General features: G+C 38.6%; 1 protein-coding gene across 4 annotated transcripts in view; it reads left to right on the top strand.

Annotated features, from left to right (window-relative positions):
• The first annotated feature begins 421 nt into the window (after positions 1-421).
• AIG1 (androgen induced 1) overlaps positions 422-24275 on the top strand; it is a 247455-nt gene continuing 223601 nt past the window's right edge. The window contains exons 1-2 of one of the 4 annotated variants that reach the window (XM_027602545.2): positions 422-722; positions 858-1240. In XM_027602545.2, the coding sequence (XP_027458346.1) occupies positions 582-722; positions 858-860 (144 nt within the window). In that variant the 5' untranslated portion in view covers positions 422-581 and the 3' untranslated portion in view covers positions 861-1240. Of the gene's footprint in view, positions 723-857; positions 1241-24275 lie in introns of those variants that run through there. The other 3 variants (XM_027602543.2, XM_027602544.2, XM_027602542.2) reach the window with 3 other exon arrangements.

Below are 24275 nucleotides of genomic sequence, written 5' to 3'. Positions count from 1 at the left end.
AATAAAGAGACCCTCGGGAGCCCCCGGCGCGCGGGTTTACACCCCACGTGCAGGCTTCCACCGGTCCCTCCGCACGTAGCACCCGCCTTGGCCAGCAGGAACCACCTCCGCCGCAACCCCTCCGGCTGCGACGTTTGTCCCCACTGGGGTCCCCTCCGTCAGGGCAAGTTTCCCGCCCTCCCGCCGGCCCCGCGCTCCCTCTCTGCCCTGCAGATGCCGCGCGCTTCGCCGGCGGTGTTCGCACTCGGAGGCCGCCCATCCAGCCACAGGACGCCTAGGGGGCGCCCCGGCCGGGTCTCGGGGGGCCCTGCGAACGCAGGAGCAGAATGACGGAGATGACGAAAGAGCTGACGCCACGCCGCCCGTCCGCGGCCGCCGCTGGGGCCCGCCGACGCCGCCCCCGCCCGCGCAGGTCGCCCGGCGCTCTTGGTCGCCGGTCCCGCGGGGCGCGCCAGCCGCAGACCCCGCCCCCCCCCCCCCCGCCCTGCGGCCGGCCAGTGTTCCCCCGGCGCCCGCCCCCGCGCGCCCTGCGCCTCCAGCCCTCCCTCCCCGCTTTCCAGCCTGCCAGGCCTTTCGCGAACATGGCGCTTGTCCCGTGCCAGGTGCTGCGGGTGGCGATCTTGCTGTCCTACTGCTCTATCCTGTGCAACTACAAGGCCATCGAAATGCCCTCGCATCAGACCTACGGCGGGAGCTGGAAATTCCTGACGTTCATTGATCTGGTAAGGCCTTCCGCTCCCCTCCCCCGTCCGCCCTACACCCCGAGTCGGTGTGTGTGGGTGGGTGGGTGGGTGCGCGGGCTGTGCGCGCGCGCGCGCGCCTACCAGCCTCCACCGGTGTCCTCGCCTCTTCCTCAGTGATTGCGTCTAAAGGCCTGGCTGCCTCCGTAGCAGCGCCTCTGAACCACCCGTTACAGGGTAGCTGGGGCACGAATGGAGGTGGGCACAGCCAGGTGGTGGGCTATTTGGAGGGGAACACAGACCTGCTTCTAAGAGGTGACACGGAAAGAGTCTCAACTTAACAAATGGATCAGACGACCTTGATCGTGAGTGGCCTCAGACCCGTGCGCCCTCAGCGTGCTTTCCAGAGCACCCACCGAGGGATCAAGTTGCAGCAACTGAAGGAAACTGGGTATTGTCGAATTACTTGGAGCTTCCTCTGAAAGGACCAAAATCCTCATGAAGAAGAGAAAGCACCTAATAAAGTTGTCTTCTTTGCATCTGTTTTCTTGCCCATTGTCAGTAATTTACTTCTAACCTTTCTCCCAGAAACATTAGGGGAGAGGTTTTCAAAATGCATTACCAGTATGTCTTTACACTCCTTATGTTTCCACCTAAGAGTTTTCAGTAGTTTGCATAAGCAGCTCTGTTGGCACAACAGGATAGCCTTGGCAGTTGCAGTTGTTTTCGTTTTTTTAAAAAAGCTTATCTACTTCTGGCACTAAAAAAAGGCCAGAGCATCAGAATATGAGCGTAAGGCCCAATGATGACATGGAGTGAAATCCAGGAGCTTAAGGGGGAAAGGTGACTAATTTAGACTGGGTGAAACACACACGCAACAATGACCAAATATGGGTGGAGGGTTAGAACCAAATCAAGGAGTTCCAAGGACTAGAGAAAATGTGGAAGAAAATCCTGGGACACCACAACTACCCATCCAAGATTATACACAAGGTTGGCTGGCTGCATAAACAAGATGATAATCTCTAATTGTTGACCCTCCGTTTTGATGAAGAGAACATGATATTTCCAAAGGCTTAGGATCCCTCAAAGAAATGTAGTCAGAGGGCTTTTTGTTTAGAAACACCACTTTATATTTGTTTTATGTTAGATACTTTCAAAGAAGAATTGAAGTGCTTTTTCTCAACGGTTTCCAAACTATGTACATGCCTTTGGGCTCCAAGACTTCCCAGGGCATAGAGGGTTTCGAGGGTTTCCAATTTTTAGATCCTCACCTTCCATCTCTTTCTTGAAACCGATCTGCCTCTGGGCATGGATAATGCCTGCCAGTTCTCCTTCCTTCTTCCTCATTCATCTGAGGGATGAGCACATGACAAGGCTCTGTGCTGTATTTATCTGTTCCTTTTAGCATTCAGAATACAGATTGTCACCAAGACTATCTTCACATTTGACTGAAAAAACGAAGTCAGACTTGTTTTGACAGGAAGTCTTATTGGGTTGATTGGCTTGGCAATGAGAATGGGCCCTGCCAATTAAATTATGTGATAGAGCAGACATTTTCCATAGACTGAATGAGTGAAATCTGCAGCCCTGAGGTTCTGATAAATATGTATTAGAGCATTCGAAATCATGTTCCTTTTTCAAGTGTTTAAACTTATGTTAAAAATGTTTAGATGTTATTTAAAAATATGTGCATAGATTTTCGGAATTCTTCTAGGGGCTATGCAAATAAAATTCCTCTTGGTTCACTACCTTATCCCATTCCTTAATCAGAGCTCATTAAAGCTAGCCTGCTGCAGTGTTGCCAAGGAGCAGTGCTGAGCTGAAGTATTGTTGGAGACCCTACCAGAGCCATGGGAACTGTGAATAGTTCCCAGAAGCACCTTTGTATTAGGTACAGTTTGGGGGGGAGGGCGCAAGGAAGGGGGTCAGCAGGTGAGAGGGGTAGACATTGAGGGTATCAGTTAACCCGTGAGAGATGACTACTTCTCACATTGGCATTGCCTACTGTGTGTTAAGAAACAAGGTTCTCAAGAAACAATATACTTCTCATAACCTTTGTATGACATGATACCACAGTAGAGCCAATCTCACTCTACAGAAACTGCCATAGAGTTTCTATTTTAGCACTTGATGACTGGACATGCCTGTTTTAAATATTTAATCGCCACAAATATACTTCTATCTACTAGAATTCAGGCCATAAGTTCAAACTTGATTTGGTTTGTTTCATATTTAGATTCGGTTTGTGTAGGGCCTTCAGCCAGTTATTCAGACTTTTTACTTTCTGTGACTTCTGATTGAAATATAATAATTATCTTTAATCAAGAGTTCCTGTGAGAAAGTATGTCTAGACTATATTCATAAAAACATTCATGCAAAGTGTTACTCTTTTAATGATTAGAGATTTAGAGTCTTTAGGGCTTACGCATTGTACTGTTGTTGAAACAATCGCCTGCGCAGTCCTTAGTAATGGCATGAAAAAATTAGGCTACTATAATTTACCTATTTGACTTTTCATTTTTTTCCATGTTTAAAACAAACTCTGAACTTTACTACTTAGTGCCTTGGACAGTTTTAAAGATTCTAAGCTCATTAGAGCAATTTTGGAGGAGGCTTTAGCTTCTAAAACTTTAATGAGAAAGCCCTTTTTCTAGCCAACTTGGATTGCAGAGTCAGGACCTTATCCTGGTGGTCTGATTCCATGTTCTACCGCATCATTTTACCGGAACCTAAGTCGGGAGTATCAGGCTACATGTATCCGGGAGCCAATGGTTCTGTGGCAGTGGCCATTCTGACAATATCCATATCTCTCATTGAGTATTAGAGTCATCCCAATAGCATCAGAGCTCATGGTGAAAAACTGAAACACAGGTTTTTGCTATCAGTAATCTTACACTGTTCTTCCCCGAAGAACTTCTTTTCCTAGCATTGAAAAACTGTAAGAGAACTAAAGTGTTATGAAAATTCAAGTTAGTAAATAGAAATGGAACCTTGTCTTGGTGCAGTAGGCAGACTAATGAGCCCTCAAAGATGTCTACATCTTAATCCTTAGAGGGTGTTAGGTTACATGGCAAAGGAAATTAAGGTTGCTTGTCAGCTGACCTTAAAATAGGGAGGCTATCCCAGATTATCCATGTGGCCCAATGTAATCACAGGGGTTCTTAAAATGGAAGGAAGCAGAAGGGAAGAGTCCATTGGAAGAAGATGTGACTGTGGAAGAAAAGTCACAGAGAGACACAACATTGCTGGGTTGGAAGGTGGAGGAAGGAGCCAAGAGCCAAGGAATGTAGGAGGTGTGTAGAAGCCAGAAAGAACAGACAGTAAGTTCTTCTCTAGAGCCTTGAGAAGAAACCAAGTCCTGCTGACACCTCGATTTTAGCCCAGTGAGACCCATTTTGGACTTCTGACCTCCAGAACTATAAACAGCACAAATTTGTGCTGTTTAAGACACTGAATGTATGGTAATTTGTTATAGCAGCAATAGAAAACTAGTACAGTTGGTTTTAAATCCTCTGACCCAGAAAAAAACTTAAATGTTGTTGTACTTATGCAGTGACTCAGCTAGTTCTTTATGTGTATTAGATAACTGGTTAATTTTAGCTTTAGCTTTAACCAAAATAAAGGTTTTTGCCTACTGCATCCATGAAACTATGCAGAGGAGACAACAATGGGCACTATGAGGATCTATAAAAACTGAACAACATAGGAAAAACTAGGTCTTTTCTTTACTGTGAAGTATTTTAGAATCTATCGTTATGCAATAGGCCATGTCAGGAGAAGGAATACTCTCTTAACTAGAAATAAGCTAGAAAGACAGAAAATCTAAATGAACTAATGTTTAATATCCCCTTAGTCAGTATCGCAGCTGATGAATTTTCTGGAAATGATGCAGATTCATTCACTCATTTGCTGATTAAAGGTTAATTCCCTAAGTTATACAGTAATTGCTCCTAAAGATAGTAAAAATGAAGAATCAGAATAAAACCAGAATAAAGAAAAGAAAAAGGCATTTGTATGTTGAGACCTCAAAGTAGTGCTGGAGTGTAATAGGTGTTTAGTAAACATTTGAATAAATGGAAACTTTTTCCAAATATTCAGTGAGTTTTCTTGTTCTATTCCCTCCTAAAATATTCAGAATAATAGGGATTTTTGAAACATACCAACCAAAATTTTCTTTAGATGTGTATGGTACAATGTCTAACACATGAGTCAGAATCAACTTCTTTGAAAAACATGAGCTGGACAGTTGTTATGTAAAAAATTAAATCAATATTGATACTGAATTTGAGACCTTTTGATTTTTAAAGATTGATACAGAAATAGGCTATCCCATTTGCTCTGATTCGGAGTGTTCACCATTGGGAGGGTTCTAGTGTCTTAGGGCTCCATCCTATTCATTGTCTTGTACTGACTTTTCCTTCATGCGTGGGCAGAGCACTGTTTAGACCCCGCGTCCTCCAAGTGTGGTCTGAGGGCCAATAGCAGTGACCTTATCTGGGAGCCTGTTAGAACTGTGGAAACTCGGGCTCCCCTCCAGATCTTCTGAACAGAATCCACACTTCCAGTAAGGTTATTACATGACTGCTTGGCATGTTCTGGTTTGGTAAATTCTGGCCTAGGCCACACTGGTTTTGTTTTGTAACTTAACATGGAATAGCCTATAGGATGCAGCCTCAGTATTAATTCTGCCCACTGTATTTAAAGCATATTTAAACATATTTTGAAACATATTTAAGGTGAGTTTTACTGTGGCATAATTAAAAATACGTTGTAAAAAATTACAACTTTAAAATAAAAGAGAGTTATATGTATTAGGCACCAGGGAGGGGTTATTTATTGCAATTGAAAAAGAAATTTAGTTAATCTTCAGGGCAACCAAGGCAAAAAAAGAATACATATTTGACTGCATTGTCCTTAGCAATGGACTAAAGGAAGAGTAGCAATTTGTCAGGAAAAATAGAGTGGTTCTTTCCAGGCACTGACTTTTCAAGGTTATTTATCCCTCAGACTGTCATATAAAGGACATTGGGTAACATTGTAGATAATGCCTTTGATTGATTTTTAGCAGAATATATAGAAATATTCTTAAAACTGATGTTTCTTTCATCGTGATTTTTATGAAAGCCAAAAACATGGTCTTATATTTTGACTGGGTGAAGGCATTTTTGTAAAGGCTTAAAGTAATATAATCTAGGTATTTATTTTTGTTATCTAAATCCTTATTGCAAAAGAATTTAAGAAAATCACAGAGGGAGCAAGATAAATAAGGGCTCAGATGTTGAAAAGCTTGGGGTGTTCAAAGAGCAGGAAATGGTCAAGTATACCTAGGGGATACTTTTTCTTTCTTTCTTTCTTTTTTTTGCTTTTAGACATGCTAAGAATTTTTGACATTTGAAAAAAATGTTAAAAAGAATAAATTGCATAAGTATACTAACGAAAGCATTTAAGTTTGTCTTATATTTACTTATGTACTTGTAATAAAATATTCTTGACTCTAGTTCATGGCTTAATTTTAAATAGGAAATAAAATATCTTGAGAAGAGATTCTGTGTATCATTATGTAACTATGGTATTTTGTTTTGCCAGTCATGTGAAGGCCAGTAGTTCATTGAGTATGCTGAACAAAATTAGGTGGGTTTTTTGTTTGTTTGTTTTGTTTTGTTTGGATATCCTACAAAGAGGGTGAAACTGCACATTTTTTTTCCAGTTGAATTAGACTTGACCCTAAAATGTGCACATAAACATTAAGGATGAAATAATGCTTTTTTCTAACCCAAGGGAAGAATTATGAGTATAATACTTCACATAGAATCCTCTTGACCCTCTTTGAAAGTGTTTCTTTTGGATTAGACATAAAATAGGGGCCTGGTTTTGTCCGAGTGGGGGAAATAGTTGATGATATAATCATCCATTCCCTTTCTTAGTTGCAAATGTTATTGAAATTACAGAAAGTCATCTGACCACCAGTTGAGGTCACTTTTTTCCCCATCCCTGCCATCCTCCATGTCTGGTATAACATTTAGCAAAATTGGTAGCTGCTCTTGAGGGTTTTCATTTGTTTCTCTGTGTTCCCCTAAAATGTCATATGTTTCTGTGGAAGTGTGAACAATAGTACAATTTTCCATATTGAATCAGATGTTCCTGTGATCCAAGCATATTTGGAAAAATCTTACTGCTTCAGATTCCATAACAACATAGCTTTGTTTTGTGTCTGGCAGCCTGTGGCTAGACAGTTAAAGGGCCCATTTCTCACCTGCAGGGTAGTCCTGCCAGGTATAGTGAGCACAGAGAACTCTGAATGTGAAAGACCCCGTGATGGGATCCATTGTGGAGTGCAGCAAGATGTGGAAGGTAGCTTTGATAAGCTAGATCAAGACATGCTAATCAAGAATAACCAGAGAAATTGCTTGAATTTGCAATGTGGCAAGAATTACTACCATTCTGAAGCTTGAGAAAATGGATGTGTTCATATACAGGGCTTTGGAAACATGGAATTCTAAAAAGTCAGACAATGGTCTAGCCCCTTCGTATTGTCTTATATTTAGACCTGTCAGGCTGTGTTATAATTTAAAATTTTAATATCAAAAACAACACATAGAACTATAGAAAATTTGTACAATACAGAAAGCCATAGGGAAGAAATTATATTCCATTTCAATGATCCCTGATTTTCTGTGTGTCTTAGTATTTTAGTGCTTCAAGATGGTATTTATTTATTTATTTTTAAATTAAAAAAAATTTTTTTTAAAGATTTTATTTATTTATTTGACAGAGAGAGACACAGCGAGAGAGGGAACACAAGCAGGGGGAGTGGGAGAGGGAGAAGCAGGCTTCCCGCCGAGCAGGGAGCCCAATGCGGGGCTCGATCCCAGGACCCCGGGATCACGACCCAAGCTGAAGGCAGACGCTTAACGACGGAGCCATCCAGGCACCCCTATTTATTTTTATTTTTAAAAAGATTTATTTATTTGAGAGAGAAAGAGGACAAGCTGGGGAGGGGCGGCGGGAGAGAGAGAATCTCGAGCAGACTCCTTGCTGAACACAGAGTCCGATGCAGGGCTTGATCCTACAACCCCAAGATCATGACCTGAGCTGAAACCAAGAGTTGGATGCCTAACCAACTGAGCCACCCAGCCATCCCAAGATGGTATTTATTTCAGAGTTTTGTATATACACAGAAACATACATAGAGAATCAGACCGCAGAAATATATGTATATGTATATATGTGTGTGCACATATATAGTCAGATTAAACAAAAAATTACATTCTTTGCAAAAAATTATTTTTAAATTATAGAGAAAAATATTTATCACTCAGAGATACCAACGTTAGTATTTTGGTATTTGCCTTGAGCCATATATATATTTTCCTTTAAAATATAAGTTCAGTGTATACGTATGGTTTGTATACATTTATTTTTTAAACTAACATACACCAAAATTCACTTTTTGGTGTACAGTTCAGTGATTTTTGACAGATGCACAGGATCATGTAGCCACCACCACAATCACATAAAAATATTCTTTTATGCTGACCCCTTACAGTTAAATCCTTCCCTGGAACCACAGATTTGTTCCCTATTCCTATAGTTTTACTTTTCTAGAAAATATATATAAGGCATACCATAGTAGCCTTTGAGTCTGGTGCTTTCCATTTAGCACAGTACATTTTAGATTCCTCCATGTTGTGTATATTGATGGTTTGTTCAATTTTATTGTTGAGTAATATTCCATGGTATTGATGTACCACTTGGTTAATCCATTCATAAGTTAATATGCATTTGAGTTTTTTCTAGTTTGAGGTGATTATGAAAAAAGCTGCTATAAACACTTACATACAAGTTTTTGTATGAACATGAGTTTTCAATTTTTTGAGTAGGTACCCAGGAGTGGAATTGTTTGGTTATATGGCAAGTATGTGTTTGACTTGATAGAGACCACCAAACTATTTTCGAGTGGATGTGCCATGTTGCGTTGCCATTAGCAATCCATGAGAGTTCCAGTTGCTCTGTGTCCTCATTAGTGTGTAGCATTGTCGGTCTTCTATTTTAATGATTCCAGCTCTTGTTTTTGGTTTTTTGGTTTTTTTTTTTTTAAAGATTTTACTTATTTGAGAGAGAGAGAGGGCACGAGGTGGGGTGAGGGGCAGAGGGAGAAGGAAAAGCAGACTCCCTGCTGAGCAGGGAGCCTAATGCAGGACTCGACCCCAGGACGCTGGGATCATGACCTGAGCTGAAGGCAGATGCTTAACCGACGGAGCCACCCAGGTGCCCAAGATAAGTGTACTCTTGATCCTCCTTATTATGTTTTCCCATCCCCTGCCCCGCCTCCCCTCTAGAAACCACCAGTTTGTTCTCTATATTTAAGAGTAGGTTTATCTCTCTCTCTTTTTTTTTTTCTCGGTTTGTTCGTTTGGTTCTTAAATTCCACATATGAGTGAAATCATGTGGTTTTCGTCTTTTTCTGACTGACTTATTTCACTTAGCACAATACCCTCTAGGTCCATCCATGTTGTTACAAATGGCAAGTAAATCTTTTATATGTAATTGGCATTTTTATTGAGACAATTGTAGATTGATATCAGTTGTAAGAAATAACACAGAGAGATCTGTGTAGGCTTTACTCAGTTTCCCCCAATAGTGACATCTTACACAACTGTAGTATATCACAACCAGGATATTGACATTTAAACAGTCAAGGTACGGAACCCCCTGCAAGGACCCCTCATGTAGCACTTTTATGGCCATACCCACTTTCTCCCTCTACCCCATTACCGATTGCTGGCAACCATTAATTTATTCCCTCTTTCTATGATTTTTGTCATTTCAAGAATCTTATATAAATGAAATGATGTACATATGACTTTTTAGAATTGGCTTTTTTGACTCAGAATAATTCTGTGGAGATTCACCCAAGTTGTACATGTGTCAATAATTTGTTCCTTTTTATTGCTGAATAGTATTTCATGGTATGAGGTGTATCACAGTTTAACTAGTCACCCATTAAAGGACATCTGGATTGTTTCCATTTTTGAGCTATTGTGAATAAAGCTGCTATGAACATTCATGTACATATTTTTGTGTGAACATAAGATTTTATTTCTCAGGCATAAATATTGAAGAATGCAGTTGCATTCTTTTCTGAGTTTTTAGTTGTAATTAGTGAGAGTGATAGGCTATAGTCAGTTTTCACCATCTTGGCTGGTACCAAAAGTAGCTTACATGTAATTTTAATATCTGTTCTTTTTCCACCTAGCATATTTTGTAAACATTTGCCTCTGCCATTATACATTCTTCCATAATGTCATTTTTAATGACTGCATATTCCTTCATATAGATGCTTGTATTGATTGTCTTGGTGAACATATGAATAGATAAATCTTAACACACGTTTGTGATTATTTTCTTTGGATAAATTCTTAGAGGCAGAATTGCTATATTAAAGTCTTCAAGAGATTATCTTAACTTTAAATCAATCAATTTACACACTCTCCCATATTTGGAGTACTTATTTCTCTATAATCTAGCTTAACACTATGAACAGAAAAATACTTCCACTGATCACTCAAGGTCCTTAAACTTCACAATGTCCTGTCCAGGAGATGCCCTGCAAATATTTCCTCACATATCTCATAAATGTAAGTGTTTAGGTGTCTTTGACTCCATGTTTACAAAAACCAATGGTATTAGACATAATTTGTTTGGGCTCATCAATATTTGAGCCAAGCATGAATCTTCAATTGTCCAGAGCATCCCAATTAGAGTGGAATTGACATGGCTAAAGTGAGCAAGAATAATTTTCTCTGCACAATAATCTGGGTTTGCTTGTACATTCCATTCATCTTGCATTAAAAATTGTACTTTAGCTGAGTCATCAGTGATTTGCAAGATGCAGTTTGAAAAGCCAACATCAGGAGTCTGAAGAAAGTATGTTTGCTGTAACATTACACATCCTTCTCTTTGTAATTATACTGATACATCTTTGCTATTTAAAAAAAAAAGACATAGGAACATTACAAATGCATATAGAATGCGGAAATAGAGTATCTCTTCTAACATATGAAGGCATGTGTTCTATACCAGAACTGATCACTTCTGTGTCAGCCTCTGTCTTGTCCAGAGAAGAAAGATGGCACTTAAATTGGGTAGTTTGAGTGAGTTTAGTGAAAGAATGATTTACAAGGGTGGGCAGGGCATAGAGAAGGCACAAGCTACAATACAAAACTTGTAGGCTAGTAATGGGGGCAAGCGATCCCTGCTAGGACTGAGCAGTGACTTTTTGTGCTCTTGCAGCATGGTGGGACCCTTCAGGAAGTGAGTAAGCAAAACAAATACCCCCCACGTTTTCTTTTCTTCTTCTGTCTGATCTACCAGTACTTCTCATTGTTTAAACCCGATAAGAAGTCATAGGGTCAGAAAACCTCTTCATGCAGTGCACAAAGATCTACCAAGGTGAATATAGGAAAAATTATTGAATTTAAATCTCCTACCACAAATACATTCAGAAGTCTCTGGCTAATTTGCAAGTATTTGTATATGATGAAAGAACATTTATATTTCACAAGATATTTATTTTATAGTTGAATATATAAAATAATTCTTAACATGTAACTTTTACTAAAATATACTTTCAATTTATTGGAGAACTATATACAACACATTATATACCTATTACATAAGGCTTTGTAGTGTAAGAGATGAGCTTTAGGTTCAGGAGTCAGATTGAATTTGAATCCCAGCCTTTTCATCTACCAGCTATCTGACTTTGGGTAAATTTATTATCTTCTCTAAGGCCTGATTTTTTTCATTTGTTGAATGGGCATAATAATAGTATCTATCACATATAGTTGTGAGGATTAAATGAGATAATCATATAATCCAGTGCCTGGCATGTATCAAATACTTAATAAATGTTATCTGTTATTATTATAATTCTTACATATATACCTGTAACCAGAGACAAGAACCATGATTCAAGAGGACTCTGGTCATTTTAGGATGAAAGTAATTGTGTCACTAAGTATAGTGTTCAGAAAGGATAGAGAGTTCAATGATAAGTACACAGGCTCTGGAGTAAAATCTCCTCTTTGTGCCTTAGTTTCTTCATCTGAAAGTTGGGGATGACAGAAATACATTTGTGTATATATGTGTGTGTGTGTGTGTGTGTGTGTGTGTGTGATGAACATTCACAGTAATGTCAAAAGTTTAGAATTTATAGCCAGATGTATTCTCCAGAATCTGAGAGAACAGTCCATGAAATCCAGGACTAGTGAAGTTGTTTTCAAATATGTAATTGATAGCCCCCCATATCTCCTGGTCTAAAAGCTGAGATGATCTCAGGGCACCTAGGTGACTCACTCAGTTGAGCATCCATTTTCGGCTCAGATCATGATTTCAGAGTTGTGGGATAGAGCCCCTCCCCAGGCTCCATGCTCAGTGGAGTCTGCTGGAGATTCTCTCCCTCTCTCTCTGCCCCTTCCCTGGCTTACGTATGCACGTGCATGTGCTCTCTCTCTAAAATAAATAAGTCTTAAAAAAAAAAAACACACACACACAAAAACATGATGGCTCTGAAGCTCTTATTTCTGATTCAGGGATAAAGTATCTGGAAACACTTATTTTTTATTCCAGGGGGTAGATCTGGAAGGCAGCCAAAGTGTTGTCTGACTGGTTTCGGTAAAACCCAGAAAACAAGAGGGCAGGAAGGAAGTAGGAAGAAAACTAGCAGAAGTGCATTGCATTCTGGAAGATATCTTATATACAAACAAAGTGTTGGAGCCTCCTGCTAATAAGAGACCTGTCAGTAGTGCTGTACTCTGGGATTCAGAATTTCTTTTTCAAGTGCTCCATTACTTGAGTGTGACAGAGACCAACCTATAAGTCGGGGGAAATGCTTTCTCAGTAGATCGGAGGTTATTTACATGGAAGCTTTCAAAATTCTACACAGACCTAATAAGACCAAATATTTCATAGCAGAGATATACTTTGAGAACGTGATAATTTTTTATAACTGGTAACTGTAAGTACAGTGCTGAGCAGTGTTGGTTTTTGCTGCTTCCATTGCAGTTTACATGGATGAATATAAATTATTATGCCTAAACTGGCTAAATTATCTTTTCTAAACCATTACAATGCTTTTATCATTAGTCAGCCTCAAAGGTCAGTTCCAGTCTTATTTAGTCCTATCTTGAAGGAGAATGAATAAGATGTTGTAAAGACCTCATCCAATCAGACTGCTCCCCTCTTTGCTCTTAAATTGTGATTTCAAATAACATAAAATACCTCACAGTATGAATTTCCTTGGATTAAGATTTCATTTATGTTTATGCTACCAGAGTGCTGTGCTGATATGGTCAATCCATACTACATGACAATAACTGATAAGCAGTTTTCTTAATGACTTCTCTATCTTTGAAAAAATAAGTTAAAAAAGAAAAAAGATATCTTTCAATCGAAACGTGGCTCTCTATCGAATATAAGTTAGAAGTAAATAGGAACATATCATAGGGACTGTAATATAATTGGCAATTGCTTTATGTTTACTTTACATTTTTACTGGAGGGCAATCGAGCATTATAATTTAAAATGAACATTTTCTAATACTATTTAAGCTTTTTCCATATATTAACATCAGTTACACTCATAATTTGACTGTACTCAACATCTCTGAGCCTATTTGTGTTTGCCACAGAAAGCCATTATGATGTGACCTAATTTGACATTTAAAAAATTGTCATTAGTGACCTTTGGCACAAATAGAAAGGGAGCAGCACTGTACCAGAAGATCTAAATCATAAAGGAAAATAAGATTTTTTTTTTCCTAGAAGAATACCTGTTGATGAAATCTTCCTTGCTTTTTGCTGAAATGGGGCTTGCTGTGTTATTTTGTAGTGGGAGATTTACTCAAATATCCTGCTGCAGCATCTCTCCCAGTCCTATGTCCCCTCATTTTTTTTAGCATAGGTTCTGTGATCTGATATAAGCACACCCTCGAAATCATCAACTACAGTATCCCTTTTTGCCTTTAATCTTATTTATCTAGAATATATGTAATTCTGATTAAACCCTCCCACCTCCTATTTTACCTCAGTGTTTTCTGTCTCAGTAAATAGCACCATCATCTAGGACTGTGGTGTTGGACACATCCAGAGTGCACTGTTTGTATGGGTTAATTGAATTTTGATTTGTATTTTCTATGGGTTTTCCCAAAGGACATCTCATTTATTCAAAATGGACTTGAAAATGTAAACAATTTGGCAACCACATCTGGCCCTTGAGATTTTCAACCTACCTGGGCAGCTGCTATAATGATTATGTGATGAAAATGATCAACTAATATCCCTTTGTGTGAGAAATTGTGAAAATCAGAGAGTAAGTTTCATATTCGCCAAAGCACATAATAACCAAAAAAAAAAAAAAAAAAAAGAATCCAATCAGTTTTAAGTCTTGGATAAATTTTATCAAAAGGTTTTTGATTTTTTTTAAAAAAGCATTTTTTACCTACCGTTTGGGGGGGTAACCACACATTTTTTTATTCTGCTAAAGATGTTCATATTTGTTTTTGAATTAGAAAGTGGTAATATTATATAGAAAAATTGAAAGAATTGACCAAAAAGTGCCACTGGAACTGATAAGTGATTATAGCAAGATTGCAGGATACGCTTACTTTCCTATATGCCAGTAAAGAATAAATGGAATTGGAAATTAAAAACACAATACCATTTACATTAGGACCCCCAAGAATGAAATACTTAGGTATAAACCTAACATAATAAGTACAGGAAAACTACAAATCTCTGATGAGCAAAACCAAAGAACTGAATAAATGGAGAGATATTCTATATTTATAAATAGAAAGGCTCAGTACTGTCAGGATGTCAGTTCTTCCTCACTTGATCTTTAGATTCAATCTTATCCCAGTCAGAAACCTAGCAAGTTATTTTGTGGGAATCAACACACTGATTCTAAAGTTCATATCGAGAGGCAAAAGATCAAGAGTAGCCAACAGAGACTGAAGGACTGATATTACTGATACTCTTCAAGACTTACTCCAGCCTGTGTGGTATTGGCAAAAGAACAGATAAGTGGATTGATGGAACAGAATAGGAGAGACTGGCAATAGACCCAAGTAAATTCAGACAACTGATCTTTGACAAAGGAGCAAAGATAGTCTTTGCTGGAGCTGGACATCCACAGGCAAAAAATGAATCTAGACACAGACCTTACACCCTTAACAAAAATTAACTCAAATGGATCAAGACTTAAATGCAAAATGCCAAACTATAAAACTCCTAGAAGATAATATAGGAGAAAACCTAGATGACTTTGGGTATGGTGATGACTTTAGATTCTACACCAAAGGTATGATCCATGAAAGAAATCATTGGTAAGCTGGACTGCATTAAAATGAAAAACTTCTGCTCTGCAAAAGATAAGAAAAAGAGAAGACAAGCCACAGATGGGGAGAAAATATTTGCAAAAGGCATGTCTGATAAAGCACTGCTATCCAAAATGTACAAAGAACTCTTAAACCTCAACAGTAAGAAAACAATCTGATTAAAAAATAGGCGAAAGTCCTTAACAGACACCTCACCAAAGAAAATATGCAGATGACAAATAAGCATATGAAAAGACTCCCCACATCATATATCATTGGGAAATAAAAATCAAAACAACAGTGAGCTACCACTACATGCCTACTAGCATGGCCAAAATCTGGAACACTGACAACACCAAATGCTGGCAAGGATGTGGAGAAACAGGAACTCTCATTCATTGCTGGAAAAGGTGAGGCCACTTTGGAAGAGAGTTTGGCTGTTTCTTACAAAACTAAATATGCTCATACCATATGATCCAGTAGTCGTGCTCCTTGGTATTTACCAAAGTCATTGAAAACTTATGTCCACAAAAGAACCTGCACATGGATATTTATAGTGGCTTTATTTATAATTGCCAAAACTTGGCAATTATAAACAAGAAACAACGAAGATGTCTTTCGGTAGGTGAACGAATAAATAAACCATGGTACATCAGACAGTGGAATATTATTCACCACTAAAAAAATTAGCTATCAAGACATGAGGAATTTTAAGAGCATATGATTATTTTTTAATTTTATTTATTTACTTGACAGAGACACAGCGAGAGAGGGAACACAAGCAGGGGGAGTGGGAGAGGGAGAAGCAGGCTTCCTGCAGAGCAGGGAGCCCAATGCGGGGCTCGATCCCAGGACCCTGGGATCGTGACCCGAGCCGAAGGCAGACGCTTAACGACTGAGCCACCCAGGCACCTCCTAAATGCATATTATTAAATGAAAGAAGCCAATCAGAAAGGGCTGCATACAGTATGACTCCAACATACGACATTCTGGAAAAGGTAAAACTATAGATACAATAAAAACATCATTGGTTGCCAGGAGTTGGTAGGAGGAGGGATGAATAGGCAAAGCATAGAGGACTTTTAGGGCAGTGAAAATACTCTATGTGATACCATAATGGTAGATATATGTCATTATACATCTGTTCAGACCAATAGAACATACAATACCAAGAGTGAACTCTAAGGTAAGTTATGGACTTTGGGTGATGATGACATGTCAATGTAAGTTCATCGATTGTAACAAATGCACTGCTCTGGCGGGGGGACGTTGATGATGGAGGAGGCTGTGAAGGAGGGGCGGGGGTGTGTGGGAAATCTCTGTACCATCCCTCGATTTTGCTGTGAACCTAAAACTGCTTTTGAAAGTCTTACTTTTTTGGGGGGACCTGGGTGGCTTAGTCGACTAAGTGTCCAACTTGATTTTGGTTCAGGTCATGATCTCAGGGTCTCAGCATGGAGTTGGCTTGAGAGTCTCTCCCTCTGCTCCTCTCCCCACTTGCACTCTCCCTCTCTCTCTCTCTCTCTAAGATAAATAAATAAAATCTAAAAAAAAAGGTCTTACTTTTGAAAAAAATAAATATGAAATATCAACGCAAAAATGCATCATTAGCTCTTTTTATATGGTGCTGCTACAGAAGAAAACTTCACAAGCCTTTTAGCCAGTAATATTGCAAAGATCAAAGAGGCTTTCAAAGGGATGTCAAACTAACAATAAATATTGGTATCTCTCTGCATAAGCCAGGCTTGCTATGCTATATTGCATAGAGTGCTCCACATTCTAAACAAGACAAAACCTTTTCAAAAATCGGTCATGAGACAAATGATAAACATAAAACAGGATAATAGACTGGTGCACAAGTTATTAGGTATAATTATAAAATTGGGCTTATTACTACTGTTGCTTTCCATATCATGTTCCTTTCCTATCCTATATTTCTGCCTTCTACCTAGACCTAGCTGCCATCCTGATTTTTGTGTTTATCATTCCCCTTTTTAAAAAAACAGCACGAACTACTAAGCAATATATTGTGTTGGTTAGTTTTGGTTAGGGCCTTTATAAAAATGGTATCATTATGGAAGCTTTCTTTGTCCAAATAGAAATAGCATGTCTAAGGAGGGTGAATCTGACAGTACAATGAGCCATTGTGATACTGTTTACATGCCTGTGTTTTATATTGCCCTGAGTGCTGTGTAATTTGGTCTTGCAACTGATTAGACAATTAGGAATTGGAAGGGTGATATGTAAATGTTACTGTCTAATTGACAGAACGATAGAAATGTGTATTTGTGGAATTTACCTGCTCTGTTGTTTGGGAGGCCTGGTGCCAAACCAAAACGTGTGTTAATGGCAGACCTGTGACCACCTTTTTAAGAGAATTCAGCCAAAGTTGAATTCCATTCAAGTACAGTTGTGTTTGTTTGCCTGTGGTGTCAATACTGATTTTAAAATGTATTTACCTTTTTTAATAGCTTCAGTCAGCATTGTTGAAACCTTCAAACACATGGATATATCTCATGTGCCCTGATGCCACCCATTGACTACGCTAGCTTAGTTTTTGTCTCTGCTTATGCTAGTATTTTCTATTCTTCCAATATCAACTGCCAAGTGGATCCTCTGAACCGTAAGATTTACATGAGGAGGCCTTCCCTTTGCTCTTAGAGAACTCCAAGCACTACTCATTGCCCCAGGTTATTTACTTCAGTCTCAGAGATGGTTGGGGTTTGTTTTCATTAAAATTATTCTTTTGACTTCAGCATTTTGTCTCAATATGATTTGGATAGAAAATGCTATCAATTATTTTTATAAGGAGCGCAGAAACAGAAGAAACTGACATTTGGCCATAACTTTAATCTACAAAATAAAAAAGCATTCATTTACTTTAGGAAATAATAGGAGTCCATATTAATGAAACTGTGTTAGTTAAAGCTACCCAGTTTTAAAGGTGCTCTCTTAATATTCTGATCTATCTTTATTCCCTTTGTTTTAAAAGGCAAGTGAGATAATACACACACACACACACACACACACACACACACACACACACACACACACACACCCGATGAAGATTTTACAAGATGCTAGTGGAGACTAGAACAATGTAGTCATACTTAAAGTTTATTGCCTTAAATAATTAATTCAAGCTCACTGTTAAAAAAGTTTGAATTTTATTTTGTATCATCTTTGTATGCATATCTGAGAAGCTTTGATTTTTCTTACAAACTCTTTTTACTTATACTTATGTGTAACTGCTTTGAGTAGCAGGTATAGGTAAGTTGATAAAAATGAGATGTCACATTGCTGGCTTTTATTCTTTAAATTTCTATTTTAGGGGAGTAAGGTGAAAAAATGTGATAGTGAGATGGCACTTGCAGAGGCATCTGGGAGATCACTGAACCCAATGATCAAAATAATCCTGGAGAGAACATTCCATCAGTTAAAGTACAAGTAGCCTGAAAGAGTGGTACATATCAATTATTCACACCACTGTGTGAATTACTCTAAGTAGGTAATCACATTGTTTGCCTTCCACCATCTTAGCCTAATTTCTGGGGAATTATTGGTTAGAAGAAGGAGGATTGAGTTGGAAGGGTGGGGAGAGGAAGATCATACTTAAGGGAATGAATTCCTTCTAGAATAGAGCTTGGAGCAGGTACAGATCTGCAGAGGCTGGAGACTGGTGGAGGACAGCATGAGGGGTAAGGCCCTGAAAATTGGAAAGATGGAGTCCAGAAAGGCTTGTCAGGCGTAATCACCATAGAAACCATCTACTGTGACTCCTGAGTTAACGTCTGAGAAACATTTTCAGTCAGAAGAATGACTTAAAACATCCAGGAGATGTTCCATGGAAATGTCATCCTTTCAGGACTCCAGGTGTTTTTTAAAGACTGTAGACACAACACACTCAATGGGAGATTGTGTTAGTTTTTCATTGTTGCATTCATTTTAACATTCTGAACCGTGAATATAAGTGTCCTAGATAAAATAACAATGGCTGGTAATATTTTTCATCACCATCATACAGCTTTATTTTTTATTCTAGTTAAGAGATATCTGACTTAATAAAATACAAGGGTTAGTTACAAGCATATGAGACAGATGTAGACATGTCAAAGTAGTCATTTAGTTTTTCATCAAAGCCAAAACTAAAGAAAGAAAAAACAAAATAAAACTCCATTCATCGGATTGCCATGTTATTTTTTTATATATATATTATGCCAGATTCCTGAAAATTTGTGTATACATGAGGCACAAATATCTAGCATACATATGTATCTTAGGCCATTATCAGTGAATCTGTTCTTTTGGAAAGTGTCACTGGATTATATGTTTAAAATCAACATGAAGGCAATGAAAAATAGCCAGTTTTATTAGTTGACTTGTTTACTCAACAAACTCTTTCTGAATATCTACTCTGTACCACTATGCTAGATTATGGTAATACAGTGACAAGTAATATACAGTCCTGCCTTCAGAAATGTTGCAGTCTAAGGAGGGTGTCAGGCCCAAACACTCACAAAACAATGTGGAAGTATAGGGAGAGAAACCTACCAGATCTTATGAGCGATTCAGAACTCTACTCCTAACCATCATTGTTGGATTCTAAGGTAACATTGATTAGCTACATTAAGTCCACCCACATAAATAACCACACTGCTTGGTGGAATCTATATACCCATTCTGCCTTTGCCTGGTGAAGTATATGGCTTTATTTAGAAATCCACTGTTTTAGCTCATTGAGGTTTCATTTATAGCATTGACAGGGCAGATGTGATAAATATAGATGTTTTCTAAAATGAGCTACTGAATGTCCTTTTTCCTGATAAGTTCTAACCCAAAATTCTTCACTAAAGGAGAATTACTAGGACCTTGGAAGAGGTTTGGTCACTAGCCAGGATTCTTATGAGTGAAAAATACTTGCCCATCAAAATATTTTTGCCTTGATTTTTCTGCCCTAAATGGAAGGATTTGACAATATTTCTGATTTGCTGCAGGCGCTGCTGCTGGGAATGCTGGGGATGATGGAAGGATATTTCTGTTTTTATTTTGATCAACCCCAGAGGTGTTCCCCAGAAGCCATGTGATACGCGAATGCAGAGCTAAGAGTCGGTCTATGCTGGTTTCTGAGAATCCTCTCCGTTACCTTTCTAGTGCCTCCTTAGGATGACTTTTTTTTTTTTTTAAGGGTTTTACAGTTTATCATTCAATACCATGGAAACAGTGAGGCATTAAAATAAAAAAATAGAAACATTGAAAAGTTGAAGTGCTTATAGCCCTATTATATAAAGGCCTTAGCCATATATTCCTCTAATCCCTTCACAGTAGTAAGTGAAGGACTCTGGCCTTTCTTTTAATTCTGAGGTGGTGCTTCCATCTTACCTCATTTTAGTGGAAAGATCCTTTTCTTCATGAGGACCCCTCTTTCCATCCCGAGGATGCCATCTGTGCAGAAGGACAGTGGTCCTTTGTCTCAATGGGGCACTTTGTAGTTCTAAAGACCTCTGAATATATATATATATATATATGACATTTGGTTCACTAAAGACTTTTTAGCCTTTCCCAGGTGTGAGCTCTTCTGTTTTTGTTTTTGTTTTTCAGTGCTGAATGAAAGAAACCTCATGAGCCATAGAATATCCCGGAGCTGTAACTACTGAGCTTAGAACTAAACCCCAGAAATGGTGATGTCTGTTCTGGGCAGAAAATGCCATACTAGCAATTTAGCTCAGCGAAGATAGGATTCTCATTGTGCCTCTCAGCTCATTGCCACATTTCTATATTTTTACTAAATTTTGTTTAAAAATCGGAGCAACATGGCACAGGCCAATGAGAATATAGTAGAATACTGAGAACGTGGTTGAGCTACGGGAATATAAGTGGTTAAGGAAGCATCCCAGGCCAAGAAAGCCAGATAAACCAAAGGAATTTGACCAAAGAGAGAAGATGCAAGACAACATTAAGAGCTGGAACTGTGTGAGGGGAGAAGGCAAAGCCCCACCTGGCTTTTGGAAGGGGGAGGTGTGAGGAATCTTAAAATGAGGCTGCTGATGAACCCACAAGGGGTGAGCAAACAGAGCAATGACCTTCAGGGAGAAAAATCAGGAAGTTCAGGAATCTGTTGTGTATTGTAATTTTAATAGAACATATATCCTTGAGTCTAAAATGTTTTCCTAGGAGTATGATCGCTGGAATGCTTCCTCAAGTTGACTATAAACACCCTGAAGTGTAGATTTTACTGAGAAAAAAGTGTCAAATGATATCAATATTTTTCCCACAGCTCCAGAAAAAAAATGTGTCCACAAGCAAAATTCTATCCTTGAATTGGCAACACGAGTGAAATGGTTCATTTTCTCTAGGGGAATGTATTAGTGACTTCTCTGATGTGTTTTTTTTTTTTTTTTTTTTTTTGAAATTTCAGTAGTCTGGGTTCTGATGTAGGGCTTTGCTTTGGAAGTTAAGGAGAAGGCAAGGACCTTCCCATGGCTCTCTGCTCACTCAGTTAAAGTAGCTCTCATTCACTGAGATTCTGGCTCTGCAGCAGCTGACCTCCAAATGGGGCAGTTGGTAGGAATAGGGGATGGACTTGTGGAAACATATGGTAGGATTGGAGGCCATATCCATATGGTGGTTCTTCTATAAGGATTCCTCAAAGTCTTGTGAGCTTGCATGTCTTTCTTTCTACATTGTTATGGATTGAATTGTGCCCCCCCTCCAAATTCCTATATCAATCCTAACTCCTGATGCCTCAGAATGAACTTTATTTAAAAATAAGGTAGTTGCCGGTTATAACGGCATAGAGTCAGCCCCTAATTCAACATGACTGGTGTCCTTATAAAAAGGGGAAATTGACACAGACACACCCAGGGAGAACACCATGTGGACATGAAGGCAGAGATTGGAGTGATGCTTCTACAAGCCAGGGAGCGCCAAGGATTGCCAAGAAAGCAGAAGCTAGGGGAGAGGCATGGTACAGATTTCTTCCCACAATCCTCAGAAGGAACCAATCTCTCAACAGCTTGATCTCAGACTTCTAGCTTCCAGAACTGTGAGGGGATCTATTTCTGTTGTTGAAGCCATTCCGTTTATGGTACTAGAAAATGAATAGGTGTATTATCTGTGCTTTTTGCCTCCAATTCAGTCTGCAGGCACTGAGGGCAGGGACTACATCCTGGGCATATCCAAATTCTCATCACATAGAACAGTCTCTAGCACACTTAGGGGGACCCCCAAATATTTAAAGAATAAATAAATAAATCTGTTGATTTCTACCAAAAAAAAAAAAATATTTGGATGTCTCTCAAGTAGGAGAGCATATATTCTATTCTCCCAATTCTCAAACTTACTCCAATTTAATAATTTTGACCCTAGATTAGGTTTAGGGTGGCTTCCCCTGACTAATTCCTTTCCCCAGATCCTCCCACTAACCTCCGCTGAAGCATCTCTGTATTTAAAAAGTTAAACATGACAATTTTCGTAGTATGTACAGACAAATGAAATTTTTAATACCACTGGTCTAGGAAAGGCTTCACTTACATTAAAATTTATATAGGTTGTATTAAACATTTGGCTAAGATTGTCTTGAAGGGAGAAAAGCATTTTTTTTACGGATGGACAAATAAAGTCAAGGATTCATTTCAATATAAAAATGCTTCCTCCTTGTAGAGAGATGTTTTTGAGTAAATAAAGAGCATACGTGGACAATTTATTTAGACAGAGCAAAGTGATGGCTTATCCAAAACATATCCATAGATGTAGACATTTACCATCTAGATTGTGCAAACATAGCTCTACAAAATTGCAGTGATAATGTGAATGAACTGAGACAGCTTTGAACTGTAAGTGAAAATGCAGGTTGTTAAAATTGTCAGCTGTAAAACATTCCTTCATAAATGCAAGCAACAAAAATATGCCAGCTGGCCAGATGTAAAAGCCTCAACATCTATTTACTTGAGGTTTCACTTTTGCATCAAATGGTTGAAAAGCAGAGGGAAAGGAGCTTCCTGGGGACTCTGAGAGGGTGAGGTCACCTGGAAGAACACAGAGAAGAGGGGAGAAATTCTGGGTCAGGTGGAAGGGATGTATCCTCTGTAATAGTTCTCTGAACCCCTAAGTTAGACATTTTTTTTCTGAAATCTTGGATCAACTAAAATACCCTTATGCCACAATAACCTCAAAACACTTCCAACTCAATTTATCTTTTGTGTTTCAGTTCTTGTGGTTCTTTGTGTTTGTTTTGTTTTATTTCTTTCTTAAAGAGGGAAATGAGGTACACATATTTCCATTAAATTTTTGGTGCGGTTACACATATGACGGACAGCATGGTTTTACATAAAACTTCCATCTGAAAACCCATTTGCTTGAATTAGGGTTGTTTTAACTGGAGTTAGATGTTTTGCTTAAATATTTAGATTTTGTAAAATGGCTGCACAAAAGCTTTTATGCTGAATTACATCTCTCCATTTGCAGTTAAGTAAAAAGTATTTCCAGAGTACAGGGATGGTTATCTCCACTGTAGTCAGAGGAAACTCCTCAGTGGCTTCTCTCTATGGTGTTCGCCACATATGATTTCTGCCATGCTCGTGCTAATCAGAGGGACCAGTCTCAAATCTGTTTTTAAGACATTCCAGATTTCCTCTGCTTAAAATGGCGAACTAAAATTTTTAAGATTTCTTACTACATTAGCATTTAAGAAAAAATTCACTCAATTTAAGACAGTATCTTGAGAAACCTAAAACCAAGCAAAAGGACTTGGAAGGAAAACGTCTTCTGACCATGATGGTCAAATGTTTGTGGTGTCTATTTGATAGTGCAAGAAGTGAAATAGAACTCCTTGCTTTTCCTTTTCCCTGATCTAACCTCTGTTTCTAGGAATAAAAAACAGAAGGGCATTTTACAGCTCAGAGAATTCTCACTTAACAACTTCAGCTGGACAGGGCCCAAAATCTGGCTCTGGTGTATAAAATTACTCTTTTAACTGTAGGTGAGGACATTAACACTTGCCTTTGCCAGTTTCAAGCAGATATATATATATATATATATATATATATATATATATATATATATACAGTATACCCATAGATATTTACCTTTGTAGGGTATTTATTGTTAGAAATGTCTTTTTTACCCTTGGACTATAGGCGTATTAGTGTGGGAGACCATGATTCCATACACTTGACTCCATGTTACTTATTTGGTCCTATTGATTTATTTTCTAAGCA

The sequence above is a fragment of the Zalophus californianus genome, chromosome 7 (assembly GCF_009762305.2).
Source record: "Zalophus californianus isolate mZalCal1 chromosome 7, mZalCal1.pri.v2, whole genome shotgun sequence".
Lineage (NCBI taxonomy): Eukaryota > Metazoa > Chordata > Mammalia > Carnivora > Otariidae > Zalophus > Zalophus californianus.
This window is presented reverse-complemented; position numbering and strand designations above follow the sequence as displayed.